Consider the following 14,808-nt stretch of genomic DNA (forward strand, 5'->3'; position numbering starts at 1 on the left):
CTGCTGACCTACATATATACGCCCAAATTTTACAAACACACATATTTTGACATATACAATAAACATAGACCAACCACATTCACTGATGAATCTAGTTATATTCCTGTATGTGTCATGTATAAACATACACATGTATAAACAGAGGACATCAACCAAACACCGATGGAGATTACATGTTCTCAAACACTGTGCCGTCTACATATCAATTATGCCCGTGCTCTCTCTCTGTCTTTCACAAACTCTGAGTTTAATATTGTAGCTGCATACATGAGAATACACTCACTCAATTTGACCGAGAGGCAGGGCACTGTCTGTTTCAGTGCTTCATCCAGTTGACTGCGATTTGGGCAACCCTAGGGCAAGTTTTGGGGGTGGCTGTGTGTGTGTGTGTGTGTGTGTGTGTGTGTGTGTGTGTGTGTGTGTGTGTGTTTGTGTGTGTGTGTGTGTTTGTGTGTTTGTCCGTATGTTAGTGTGGCTGAGTATATATTTGTGTGTGTGTGTGTGTGTGTGTGTGTGTGTGTGTGTGTGTGTGTCTGTCTGTGTCTGTGTCTGTTTGTGTCTTGTGTATGTTTATATGGAGTCTGTGTATTTGTGAAGCGAAGAAGGTGTTAACAGATACAGGAGAGGACATCTCACATCAGCACTCACCCAAAGAGAAACACTTCATTTACAGCCACTCAGCCACACAGTGGCTTGCCTTGTCCTCAGCAGCCCCTCACACATTTATAGATAATATTTATAGCACCCGTCTGTTGACAGTAGAAAGGCTTCAATATGCACTCGCCAGTAGATATATATCTATAATATATAGCGTATTGTATTGCAAGTAAAGGGCAGAGATGCAATTCATGATTCATGACAATTTGATTCATCCAATTTCAGTGCAGATGACAGGGCATTTTGTAGCAATACTGATGTAGACAATGCGACTAACATGCGCACAAGGCCCAGATCCATCCTGGCCTTTATAGTTCATTGGTTGCCAGGGAGATGCAGCTTGTGTGGCATGAACCCAGGTAGCTGACACTGAAATGGACCTGGGCCAGATGAGGGCCAAATCCATACCGCACCATCTAGCCCTGTCTGTAACTGGCTTAACAGTGGCCTACCACGCTAGAATGATAATCTCTCACAAACACACACACAGGCATATACAGACCCTACACACACACACACACAAATGCAACATGTTGTACGAATGCCACATGTAAATATGCACAAGGCTTACTTGCCATGCTCACCAATGTATTATGAAAACTCTCTCTCACACACACACACACACACACACACACACACACACACACACACACACACACACACACACACACACAGGCATACACATCCAAGCATTGAGTGTGTGAGAGGGAGACGGAGCTTTTGTAGGGTGGACACACCCTCTGCTGCATTGCAGAGGCCCCAGTGAGCTTGCTGCTGTTTGACACTTACAGATCATGCAGTTGCAGTACACCCATTATGCATAGGTGGATATAGTGTTTGTATGTGTGTGTGTGTGTGTGTGTGTGTGTGTGTGTGTGTGTGTGTGTGTGTGTGTGTGTGTGTGTGAGAGAGAGAGACAGACAGACAGAGGGAGAGAATAGGGGGATAGGACGAGGGATAGAGGTAGAGCAAAGAGGGGTATGGAGAGAGACGGAGAGAGAGAAAGGGGGACGACGGGTTACTGTAAGTTTCTCACATTTAATCCTGCTCAAATGAGACTATGAGCAGAACAAATTTTAATCGAACAGGTCACGCAACAAATGAAGTATTCACATGGAAGTAATCAAGTAATCCCTCCCATGAACATTTCTCAGCACTTAATGTGTTCTTGGCCACCTAGTCCATTTCAGTTGGTTTTGTGTCAGTATTGCAAAACACCGAACTGCAAGGAAACACGATGTTGCGAAACACAACGTGACCTGAATTCAGTTCATGAAGCAAGCACTTCATTTTTTCCTAAAACCTGCAAGACATCACGAGCTGACACTCCAGAGGCAGGCCAATGAGTAAATATCCAAATATGGCCAAGCAGTCCTAACAGACAGAGATGTCTGCAAAGCACTTCACAGACGAAGTGTTTGTGAAATTGAAGTCATGTTCAGTTGTCTATTTTCTGGAGTACTTATTTTTGTCACAGCAATGTTTAGTTCATTTCTATCCTTTCATTCCATCCCCTCCCTCTCTCTCCCTATTTCTATGCCTCTCTCCTCCTTCTCCTTCTCCTTCCTCTTCTCTCTCTCCCTCTCTCTCTGTCACTCTCTCTCTGCAGCTGTCGCTTCCTCTGTGTCTCTCAGATGTTTGCTCTGTCACTCTGCTTCTCGGTCACACGTGTGATGGGAGTCAGAGTGATATAAAAACAGACCATAATAACCCACGGCTACGCAGGGCATCATCTCACACACACCAGGGACACATCACCTCACACAGTCCTGATATGCACCTCAGCATAATCAGACACACACACGCACACACACACACACAGTGTTCCTGTGAATCTAGCTGTAGCCAGACGGTCTATTAGTAAATGGTGTTTGGACACATGTGTGAAATTCACTTGATATTCAGTGCCTCTAGGTTTTCCAAAAATAAACTGATTAAAACCTGGATAATCACCTTAGGGGAATCATTGGATAATTAGAGATGTGTGTGCACTTAAATATGAGTATATGTATGTGTATCTGTTTTTTGTGAGTTGTTTGAAAGGTAGTGACAAAACAAACATCAAACCTGCATTTGATGAACCACACAGTTAAGAAAACAAACTGGGACTTGGTGTTTATTTATAGTTATACAACCAGCTGTGTTTGTGAGCACAGTGTTTGACATTTACTTTGTGATCTGATTTGGCAGAACATTGAATGCTTTCATGATTGCAATGATTGCAAGTTTCTCGTGTGTTCTGTTGTAATACTCCTCTGTCCAGCCTTTTGGCTGATTTATATATTTATTATTCAGTGCAATGGCCGACGGCCATTAAGAAAACCTTACACCTAACCACGAAGATAGAAAATGGTGACTAATTTGAAGAAGCAAAATATTTTCAAGGAATATGAAAAATTTATCCATATTTAGTTCCTGGACGTATGTATGCCATCCATACTCCATATCTCTATTAATTGAAGTGGAATTCCTTGTCCTGTTCGGTTGACTCAGTGTTTCCTCTCTGTTGCAGCTCGGTCCAAATGGAGGAGGCCTCTGTGATCCAGGGGGCCCAGGGGATGCTGGTGCAGAACTGGCCTACAGTATCCAGTGCTGCAGGTAGGACTTACAAACACCCACTGCACTGTATTAACAATCATTTCATTGAGATGGCATCTCCATTTAGTACTATGGCACGGAATCGGCTCCATGCGTTATTGCCATTAGAGCCACTGCACTTCTGATGAGGGGGTGAACCCAGAATGAGACCTCTCCTGGCTCATCCAATAAGCTGGTTTTCAGTGACACCAAAATGTTGACAATTGTGAACCTGTATACAGTCAGAGTTCAACCAGGCACCCCACATTAAACCAGGTCAAACTGGAATAATTCTGCTCGACCAGACATGAGTGAGTCAGTGTGTTTGTGCGTGTGGGAGAGAGAGAGAGAGAGAGAGAGAGAGAGAGAGAGACAGAGAGACAGAGAGAGAGAGGCATCATAATTTACTTAGTGGGCGTGGGTGTGTGTGTTGGTGGGTGTGTGTGTGTGTGTTGGTGGGCGTGTGTCGCTGTGTTTGGGTGTGTGTGTACATCTGGGCGTGTGTGCATGTTTGTATAAATGTCAGTCCGTGTGAGTTAAAAAGTGCGGGGGGAGTCTCTCTCCTGTCAGGGAGACTCACCGACACACTCCATGGCCCAGCTGAAGCCTCTGATGACGGTGGAGAAATCACAGGCAGGGCGACACTTCCTGGTGACATTTTAAATGCCATAGCAGCAGCTGTGAGCAAGGAACCAGCAGCTTTGTTGGAGCAGAAAAGCAGTCTAGCTGTCTAGGAATCCATCTTTGCCATTTCTGTTGCTGATGAGCCGTCAGTGACAGTGTAGGTGTGGAGTGAAACAGATTCCAAGTCTAAGAATACAACCGCAATGTACACACAACACACAAACAGGAGTAAGTACGACTTTAGCATTGTAAAGTCTCACTGGTTCTTCATACATCAGTCAATTTGATCAGCTGTAATCTATTGGCCAGTTATGGTTCTCAGGCTTTGGTTCTGCCATGATTGACTCAATTGTATTGAACCCATTATAAGAAAGATGTTCTGACTTCTATTGTGTCACTTTAAGCACAGTGATGTGCCCATTGATTTCAGTGAATCAGCTTGGGCCCCTGTGTCCCAGATTGTATTTATTGAGCTGTTTTGGCCTCATCACAAGGGTCACTGCTTCTGTTAAAAGGGTCACTGGCTCAGAGGTATCTTACCTTGACCTCGACTGGCTCTGAGAGGGGGGCAGGGGAGAGGTCGTGCACACACATTTTTAATCAACTTCAGACCTGGTCTTTTAATTAAAGTGATTTAATTATCCTTGTACACTGGAAATTATTTTTTGATAGCAGGACTTAGGAAGAACCAGTGAAAGACTTAGAAGGGCAGAGATACAGAGTAAGGCAGAGACTTGGGAGGAAAGAAAAAGGGATAGCAGATGATAAAGAAATGGTACTGGTGCCATAATGACAGAGAGAGAGAGAGTGAGTGAGAGAGAGAGAGAGAGAGAGGGAGGAAAGGAGTGGTTATGCCAGTGTTGGCCGAGCCACTCTCATCAGAGATCAGACTTTGATGGTACAGCAATTGATTTCCCATCCCATTAGAAGAAGTCAAATAAAGTTGTGGGCCTCTTGGGTGGTGGATGAGCGTCACATTGACATTCTGATCGAGAGATGGGGGAAAGAGAGGGATATCGAGAGAGACAGTGGGAGAGAGAGAGATAAATCTAGAGAGACAGTGCGAGAGAGAGAGAGAGAGAGAGAGAGAGAGAGAGAGCGAGAGAGAGAGAGAGAGAGAGAGAAAGAAAGAAAGAAAGAGAGAGATGGAGAGTGGTGCACAGAGAGATAGGAGGATCTATTGATTTCCCTGTACCTGCCTGCAGAGGGTTTTGGGCACAGATGAAAATCTTCCTCTGTGGTTTGAGAGAAAATCCATTGCAGTAATGCACAGAGATGCACTTCTCTGCTTACAAAAGACTTCTGAATGCATTACAGACCAAGGTCCATCTCTCACACACCCAAACACTAGGAAAGCAGGGAAATATGTGACATTCTAACCACTGGAGATAGAGGTCAGTTGTAGTTCATGTGTGTCGTATATTCTGTATATTTGGTGATATTATAGTGATATGTGGTACAGGGGTTTACGGTGTGGACATTAAAAGGTGTACAGCGTAGAGAGCAGGTGCACTTGAAATGTGCCTTTGCTTTAGGCTCTTGTAGGGATCTTCCACAGTATTGATTTGGTGTCTTTCCTGGAGGGTAGGGAGGTGAAAATGGGAAAGAGAAGAGGGCACCACAGTGGACCGTCAAGACAAAGGAGTGAAGACGTGCCGCAAAGTGGGACCGAAACGAGACATCATTTTAAGAGGCGAAGATAAAGAGTCTGCCCCAGTCTGACAGTGATTTAGGGGGATGTGGAACCATGAGGAGAGGGGTGCGTGGGAAGAGACAAGAGTCGCGGGGATGTTGGGGGTTGGAGACCAAAAAAAAAGGGATCGTCAGGATTGGCAGGGCCCCGAGGTGATCTTGTTGCCAGGGAACACTGTGTGTCTTGTTGCTAGGCAACACCATTTAAGTCAGCGAGAGAGGGAGAGAGAGAGAAAGAGAGAGAGAAAGAGAGAGACTGAGAGAAATATTGCTGCAGCAGTACTATTCACCATCAGCATGGAGTAGGCGAACTGAACTGGAGGAGGCAGTTTCCATGGTAACCATTCATACGAGGCATGGAAGAATGGAAGTGATAGAGCAAAGGAGGGGGAGGATAGTGTAAAAAGAGAGCAAGAGCGAGAGAGAGAGGGATAGAGAGAGAGAGAGAGAGAGAGAGAGAGGATGGATAGGTAGACAGAGACTAGAGAACTGAGCCACGAAGTTGCGCATCCTCTTTCTATTACATTCACACCCAACTGTTTACCCATAATCACTTACCCCACAGCATTCTGTTTTCAGACTACAAGGTGCACATACAGGTGTGTCTCACACTCTTGTTCACACACACACACACACACACACACACACACACACACACACACACACACACACACACACACACACACACACACACACACACACACACACTCTCCTCTGCCTTTCCCGAGGGACATACAGCACAGGAATTGTAGGTCAATGAGCGACACAGGTTTATATAAAGAAAGAAAAGTCAGAATGTAGGACACTGGGTGTCGAAATTGGGCTAGGAACACTTAGGGAAAACCTACAGACAGCAGGCTACCATGGTAACCTCCTCACTAGGAGCCATGGCAACCTGGATACTATCACCTCAGCTTAGAATTTTTGCTGCAGGACAGCTTATGCTGCTGATGTGTGTGTATGAATGTCTTTGTGTAAAGGACAGTATGTGCTTCAACAGGCTTTTCACAGGCTGCAATGGTGTGGATAATAGAGAGAGAGAGAGAGAGAGAGAGAATCACAATAATTCAATATTTCATTGGACCACAGGAGACCACAAGAACCAATACTTTTCCTTCCAGATTCTTTATTTTTAACGTGATGTGCTTTAAATGCATTGGGTCAGTGTAGCTGACTATGTATACTAGCAGTCTATCTATACTACACAATACATTCTTATTATGCACAAATATGCATAAATACACCACATTGTACTGTAAATGACTGAATGAACGAATAAATGTACAAATGAATGTAGTGAATTCTTCCCCATAAAACCTCTCTCCTTTTGTGTCAGTGGTGGAGGAGGCTGATGTGTGAGTCTGTAGCTGGCATTATACTGCGGGTCATTTCATTTGTCTCATCTGCACCGCACACTGGTGACCCCGAGTGGATAGGAAGTCTTCACAGCTGACCTAATCCTACACGCAACTCCCAACACAGCCCATATCCTTACACACAGGCACAAAATGATACATATTCATTTTCATGTTCATGTACACTCACACACACACACACACACACACACACACACACACACACACACACACACACACACACACACACACACACACACACACACACACACACACACACACACACACACACACACACACACACACACACACACATACACCCCCCTGCCTAAGAATGCCTCTGGAGGTCCATTCATCTGAAGCTGCTATGAAATCTCCTTCCCTTGCAAATCACATTCAGCTTCATCATGCAATACGAATGCCCCCCCCCCCCCCCCCCCCACACACACACACACACCGTCTCTCTTTCTTGCTCTCTTTCTGTTTTCCCCTCTCTCAATCTCTCTCTCCCTCTCGCTCTCAATCTCCCCCTCTCTCTTAACATCTCTCTCGCTGGCTCAGAAATCCCTGCCCTTCTCATAATCACTGCGGGGAAGTGGGAAATGAAGTGAGGAATGACTAAAGTCAGGCACACATGGGTCTCCTCTCTGCGACACTCCATCGCTTGGGACACTGTTTTCATTTGGGCCCCGGTGCAGACGAGAGCTTATTGCTTTACGCCGCAATATCTGACCTTTCTAGCCAAATTAGATCCAGCCAGCCCTGGGGAATGTGCAAAGTGCCTCTTTGTGTGTACTTGTGTGTACGAAGTGCCTCTGTGTGTGTATGAGCATCTGTACGTGTGTGTGCGTGTGTGTGTGTGTGTGTGGCTGTGGCTGTCTGTTCCAGTAAAAGCTTTTTTTTGCCATTTCTAGTGAGTCCACGGGGGTTGAAGGGCAGTGTGTGAAATAAGTGCAAGTAATGTGTCGCAAGAGTTCATAAACAACAAGCTGATGTGGGAATTATAAAGACATCATACCCCTCTCTCAGCCAAGACTTTTAAGGACATTAAACACTAGTGGGAAGTGAGACAGATGACAGTTTATTGAACAATATTATTGTTCAGTTACACACACACACACACACATATAGAAAGACACACACAAACATGTGAATGCCTATTGCTCGTAGGGCTTATCTTCAACCCCAAAGTGCCATTATAAAAAAATATTTAGAGCATTGTACACAGACCCTTTTAGGCAGTGAACATTTTAAAGCGGGCTAACCTGCAGACAGGCTGAGAAAAAAACAAACAGAATATTTTCACAGGGCCAGAGTTGGATCTAAATTAAACACTGGGCGGAAAGTAGGTCAAAGCAGAGAAACAGGGAAACTGGTGGGAGTTCAGAGAAGTGTCTCTGTGTCTCTGTAGAGAACAAAGTACTCTCTCTCTCTTTCTCTCTATTACTGTCCCACTCTCACTCCGTCTCTCATTCTCTCCCTCCCCCTTTCTTTCTATCTATCTCTCTTTCACAAATGTCAGTGAATGCTCTCTACACTGTGGCAGGACCCCTGCTGTGTGGATATGAAAGGCTTCTCCGTAGAATGAGGTTCATGGCTGAGTTTTACTCATCCAGTCAACATTGCATCCCTAATTTAGGGCAACCTCCATTGCCCCCCTGCCCTCAAAGAAAGAACTACAAACAAAAAAAAAGCAGCAGGTTGTGCCTTTTCTGGTATGACCTCATTTGTTCCCAGAAGTCTTGCTGTGTCTAACTCGCTCCTTCTCCCTCTGGCTCTCACTCTAGTCTGAGTGAAATTGTGTCTGATGTGTGTTTCTGTGTGTGTGTGTGATGCCTCCAGCTCCAGTGGAGGTTGATCTCGGTGCTTTGCAGCTGTCTACACAGATGGACACTGCTTATGGGAGATGAAGCAAATGATGGTTAGGGAAAAAAATCTATCCATTCCTGCATATGTTGTATGTATATGCTATGTGTGAAAAGTGATACTCATTTGCCTTTTTAGTAACAGTATCTCTCTAACCCCCACCCCCCATTTCTCCATTTCACCTTTGCTGTCACTCTCATTTCCCCCTTTCTCTCCCCCCTCCCTCTATCACTCTCCCTCCCTTTCTCTCCCTCTTCCTCTCTCTCTCTGTCAGATGGGGATGGAGGTGATGTGTCTCCCCCTGTTGGCGCCGGGATCGACAGTAACAGCTGGCACTTCCGCTATGGCTCAGGACCTGGCTACATGCCCCCACAGGCCCTGACACAGGCCCTGAGGCCAGGAGAGATCCCCCCTGAAGCCTTCATCATCCCGGGATCCCCAGCCATTATCTCCATCCGCCAGGACCAAGGCACCGGCGACGACAAGGGGGACTTCATCACATTCGGCAAGAAGGAAGAGTCCAAGAAGAAGAAAAAGAAGAAGAAGGAAAAGAAGGACAAGAAAGACAAGGGGAAGGACGATGGAGAAGAGTAGAGGCAGAATGGGGCAATGGCAAAAAATAAATAAAAATACAAAAAACAACATGACATATCAACGTGTCCTAAAAGAGACAGAGAATCAACCAAATATGTAATAAAACTTTTACAGAGAGGAGAGCTCGCCATGGGGAAGGCCTCCCGAAGGGATTACGAATCACTCTTCAATTCTGTTGAGAAAAGACACTCTCTCTGTACCCCTTCCTTTTCAATGAACTAACTTGAACCAGTAAGCAGACAGCCTAAATTTAGCCCCATAAGAAGTTACTACTTGCCTCTCTGAATACAGAGCTGAATTTGCTTGCTGCAATTCTGATCAGATTGTCGTGTGGAGATAACTGAATTTCATATACAAGCCATTCTGATTGTCCGTGCTCATTTGAGTCTGCATTATATTCAAGAAACAAGATTTCTGTGTTTGAAAAACAATACAGCAACTGAGATGAGGTGACATGCCAAAATTTGGTCTCACCATGAAAATGAACCCTCCTTCCCTAGCACAGGCCATGTTGGCATATCTGTCTTACTCTACCCTAACAGTATTTCCCTGTTCAATAATTGGGGGTAAGGTAGACTGATGCATCTCAAAGACACTGAGTGACGTCCACATAGACATGCAATGGAAGTCTGTGTGGAAACACCACATTTCTATGCTATAAAATAACTTTGGTATGGAAATGAGGAAACATCACCAAACTGGACACACAGTGGTGTGTGTGTAACATTCAACAAAAGCTATGAGATTGTAGCACCTAGTTGGGGTTCCAGTGGATTTCGGGGGACTGGTCTATTCTGTTCTCTGCGTTTCCAAATATGGTGCTGCCCAGGGGCACAGAGTGTGGCATAAGACCACAGATCTGTTCATAGAGAGAATGCAGCAAGACAGGGTGGGTTCTCTGGGTACAGGCTGCACGAAGGCCCACCTGTAAATGAACTCCCACACGCATATGAGACTAACATGCACAAACAAATGCGTACACACACACACTTGCACACACACACACACACACACACACACACACACACACACACTCACACACACTCGCAGATGTACAGTAAGTGAAGATCAAAACCTCAGACAGACATTCACTGGACCTCCGAAAGGCCTGTACACACACAGGCATTTTTACAGTCACACACACACACACACACACACACACACACACACACACACACACACACACATTGGAGTATCAGGGTTGAGGGACATACACACACACACACACACACACACACACACACACACACACACACACACACACACACACACACACACACACTCAAAATACCTGACACTGTACAGCTGTACACCCGCCACAGTGCAGAGGTGCCAAGGCCTCTTCCACAAGTCTGTAATATATGGCAGGAATGTCGCTTGTAGCTTCAACTCCGCTTGAGTCCGACCTCCCCAAGCCCCGCCCCCGCCTCGCCCCGCCCCCACCCTCATGCTCCTGTTCTGAATGTTCGATAGTTGTTCTTAAGGCTCCGTCCCTTCATCCTGCCGCCTGTCGTTTGCCTTCTTCAGTGCTTGTAAGCTGTCGCTGTAAGCCTTTCCTTACTCCTCTCTCTCGTTCTTCCCTGTGATAGACACGTTCAGGGAACTTCTCCAAGTAACACCTCGCCGTGCCGGTGCTCTTCTGTTCCTCTTGTTAGACAAATGAAAGAGGCAAAAAAAAAAATGACAAAGAAAAAGTAATCTATCCTAGCATGTCTATTACAGTTATGACAATGACGTGTGTGCGTTGTTGTCCACTCCAGCTCAGCCTCAGCACTGTTACGGGAACGTCTCAAAGCATTCCACCTTTGAGCTCCTCGATCTCTATCAGGGGACAAAAGCACACTCTCTACAAGCCACCCCGGGTCTCTCCCATCATGCACAGCCAACGCCCTGGGAACAAGATGCTATGCATAGACTATCAAAGACGTCCCCGGTATAAACCGTGAGCTCCTTGCAATCAATCCAAGGCATCGGTCCATCCGACTTCATGGAGAATGATAGAAGTAGAGGGGTGAAAAAAAGGTCAGGTTTAATGAAAACAAGAGAGGGCAGTTTACAGATCCTCAGGCTCCTCAGCAAGAGCAGTGTGGGAGTGAGAGATCTTGAGAATTAGGTCTTGTGTGTGAGAGTGTTTCTATCAGGTTCCTTTTTCTCCCCCTGATCATTCTACGCCACCTTTACCTCTCCTGTCTATGTTTCCTACTCAGCTCTCACCAATCAGTAGAGGTATGGAAGTGATGGAAGTGCTGCTATGACTGCATCTCCACCACATGCTCACACACTCAGTGCACACACACACACACACACACACACACACACACACACACACACATGCAGATTTACATACACACACATACATAAATACACACGTAGATGTACAGGCTTCTACACACACACACACACACACACACGTACACACACACACACAAACACACATGCATATACAGACACACACACAAACACACACTCATACATACACACATGCATACACACACACACACACACACACACACACACACACACACAATCATTCCGCAACTCTCTCCAGACGTGGTTGTGTGCCGTCAGATCACTAAGTGGCTGTTTGCATGTTATAAGCAGATGAAACAGAAACTATATATAGATATATATAGATAGATATGTTTTTCATCATTATTTTCAAGCATTAAATGACAATATTGGGGATGGGTAACGTCTCCACTGAAATGTGTATATATATTTAAATAGCATATTATTCACTCCAACTGCAGATGCATACACAGTCAGATGCACATGTTCGCGTACACGTGCACATACACGCGTGCGGACGCAAGCTCACATCCTCACCCAAACACACACACACATATAAATATTCTAACATTCAATACAAAGAGGTCATGTTGGTTTCATCCCTTTGACGTAAACTTAATCTAACCTTCTAGATATATGTAATGCTGTAGTGTTATGCTCCAAAACCATTTTATTTGAAAACCTTTTTTCTTTTGAGAATTATAGAAGTCTATCCTTTGTTGCGTGTTGAGCTTTGAAATCATGATCAACCAACCACTGTAACGTGAAACTGATTCATATATACACCTATGATATATGTCCCTTTCCACCTTTGAAAAAAAAATACAAAAAAATTGAGTGAAAAAAAAGATTCAAAAGAGAAAATCACAAAAAAAAAACAAGTTTAAATATTCTGCTTGTGTGTAGTGAATGTTCATCGGTTAACTAGTGCCTAGATGGCACTAAGCTGTTGAATCTGACAGTGCAGACATGTCAAATAACCTTTTTGTACACCGGATCATCAGTGTATTGGTGAAATAGTGTTCCTTTTTTATTATTTTATGAATACTGGTAACGTGTTTTGTTTATAAATCACAAATAAATTTTCTTTCATAAATATCTGAAACAGCAGAGTTTGAGTGTTGATTTGCTTCTCAACTGTGCACTGACTCCCTCTCTCTTCTCTCGTGGCAGTCCATTTATCTGTGGCCTGGTCACTGTGATCGGTCACAGACCTGTTCTCAAATGGCTCACACCAAACCAAACTCAAGTAAATGTATGAAAAACCCTGTCAGCACAGCATCTATTACCATATTGAGAGGTCAATAAACTGACTGTATGTAGAGACCTGTGTAGGAGGTAGGAGTAGATATGGAGGACTTTCAACACAAAATAATTAAACTGAGGGAGTTATATCACTAAAACATCAGTTTTAGTTCTTCAATGGTAGACATGCAAATAGATGCCATTAGCAGCTCTTCTGCAGCAATGCTGATTTTTTTTTTCTTTTACAAATGATGCAGATTAAACAAAGAGCTTGTGGACAATCCGTGGGGTCCTCAACTGCAGTCTAGTATGAGCCAACTCAAGTTTCAGTGCCAGCACAGCAAAACTGACGGCAGAAAATGCAAAATCCAGAAACTGAATCCAGAAACCACAAAGGAAGGGAACCAAACAAACCGTACGTGCACACATGCGCACACACACACACACACACACACACAAACAAACACACACACAGACAGAGAGAGCGAGAGCGAGAGAGAGAGAGAGAGAGAGAGAGAGAGAGAGAGAGAGAGAGAGAGAGAGAGAGAGAGAGAGAGAATAGGATGCTTATTCACAAATGGAAGTTCTTTGTCTGTTGTTTTAGACAACACCCTGTTGATTGCACAGTCATCCCAATGGTATGTGAATAAAAGGCTTGGTAGGTGGTCACAAATACGGGAAGGTTATTTAACTTCATCACACAGTGAGATACCATGTGAGAGACAATGAGCCCAGAAGTCAGAGACTGGAAAGCATAGCACAGACTGAAGGCTCAGAGGCACTGACAGTGAGAGGTGGTTGGCTTAGGTGGAGTGTTAGCCACAGCTTGGGCTTGCATGCTAGGGCGCTGCATCTATTTTAAATGCCACACCTCCCTGAGGGGCCTGGCTGGATGGAAATCAAGCCGGGACGCTTCTGTCTGGAAATAAACTCATGAATTTGTGCGCTGAAGAGGAGTGGACCAAAGAGTCATCTGACTGAAACGGAGTGTACACTTTGCAGCACAATTCATATTTATCAGTATGATAGAAGAGTATTCTTTTTTTCTGGGTACCAGCAAGAGACGTTTGTGCATTTTCAAGTCAGAGCCTGAAACACTATTGATTTATGTGACTGTGTGTGCGCGTGTGTGTGTGACTAATGTGCAAGCTCCAATATGGTGGGTGTGTAGCCCTGGATGGGGGTGAAATCTGTCATTTGATGCTGCACTGAGTGCTCATTTCAGTGCCTCCCTGCGGAGGGCCTGTGGGTCCTCCAAGAGGCAGAAGTCCAATATTACAAGGTCATTGAGAGGTTGCATGTGAAACTGTCTTAATGCACATACCCATTATCCATAGAAAATATATGCAATAAAGTGTCCATCCTGGGGGCTGAAATAAACTCAAAAACTGTTTTTTTTTAATTATTTGCACATGAGCCACCTCCAGTGCTGACACGGCTGCAATTGATGTGACCTTGCACACATTGAACACATTGCTGTGTCTCATATTCGCACAACAAAACTGACATAGCTGATTTGGCAGACCTAACCCCCAATTAGCAGTGGGGAGTTGTTTATCACTCTCTTCGTGTAATACTGTGTAACGGATGCATGCCAGAACTCATCGACATCTCACAGCGACCACATTCCGGCGTGTGGTATAACTCCGAAATCAAAGCCACACTACCTAGCAGTTAATAACTTGCATGCAGTGAAGAACCGAGTGATGTATGACCTGGTTAAAAGAGTTCTACACGCCATGGACATGAAACGGTGTCTTACAACATAAAAACGAAGTAGTAACTTCAGTCAAGTATGTAGTCACAGATTCGAAGACAACACAATCCCTCCGCTTCACCACCTGCCAGGAGCAAGTATGGAAAAGTATAGCGCGAAGTCACGTTTGACCCCGCGAGACTAACTGGGACC

The 14,808-nt window shown here is 44.7% G+C and overlaps 1 protein-coding gene across 6 annotated transcripts in view; it reads left to right on the forward strand.

Moving 5' to 3' along the window:
• The window catches only part of LOC122128479 (protocadherin alpha-C2-like), a 50,489-nt gene extending 40,752 nt beyond the window's left edge, over positions 1 to 9,737 (forward strand). For 5 of the 6 annotated variants that reach the window (XM_031571880.1, XM_031571852.2, XM_031571879.1 and 2 more), the window contains exons 3-4: positions 3,170 to 3,255; positions 9,046 to 9,737. In XM_031571880.1, the coding sequence (XP_031427740.1) occupies positions 3,170 to 3,255; positions 9,046 to 9,365 (406 nt within the window). In that variant the 3' untranslated portion in view covers positions 9,366 to 9,737. Of the gene's footprint in view, positions 1 to 3,169; positions 3,256 to 8,747; positions 8,827 to 9,045 lie in introns of all 6 variants that reach the window. The other variant, XM_031571893.2, reaches the window with a different exon arrangement.
• The last annotated feature ends 5,071 nt before the right edge of the window (positions 9,738 to 14,808 follow it).

The sequence above is a fragment of the Clupea harengus genome, chromosome 8 (genome assembly GCF_900700415.2).
Source record: "Clupea harengus chromosome 8, Ch_v2.0.2, whole genome shotgun sequence".
Classification (NCBI taxonomy): domain Eukaryota; kingdom Metazoa; phylum Chordata; class Actinopteri; order Clupeiformes; family Clupeidae; genus Clupea; species Clupea harengus.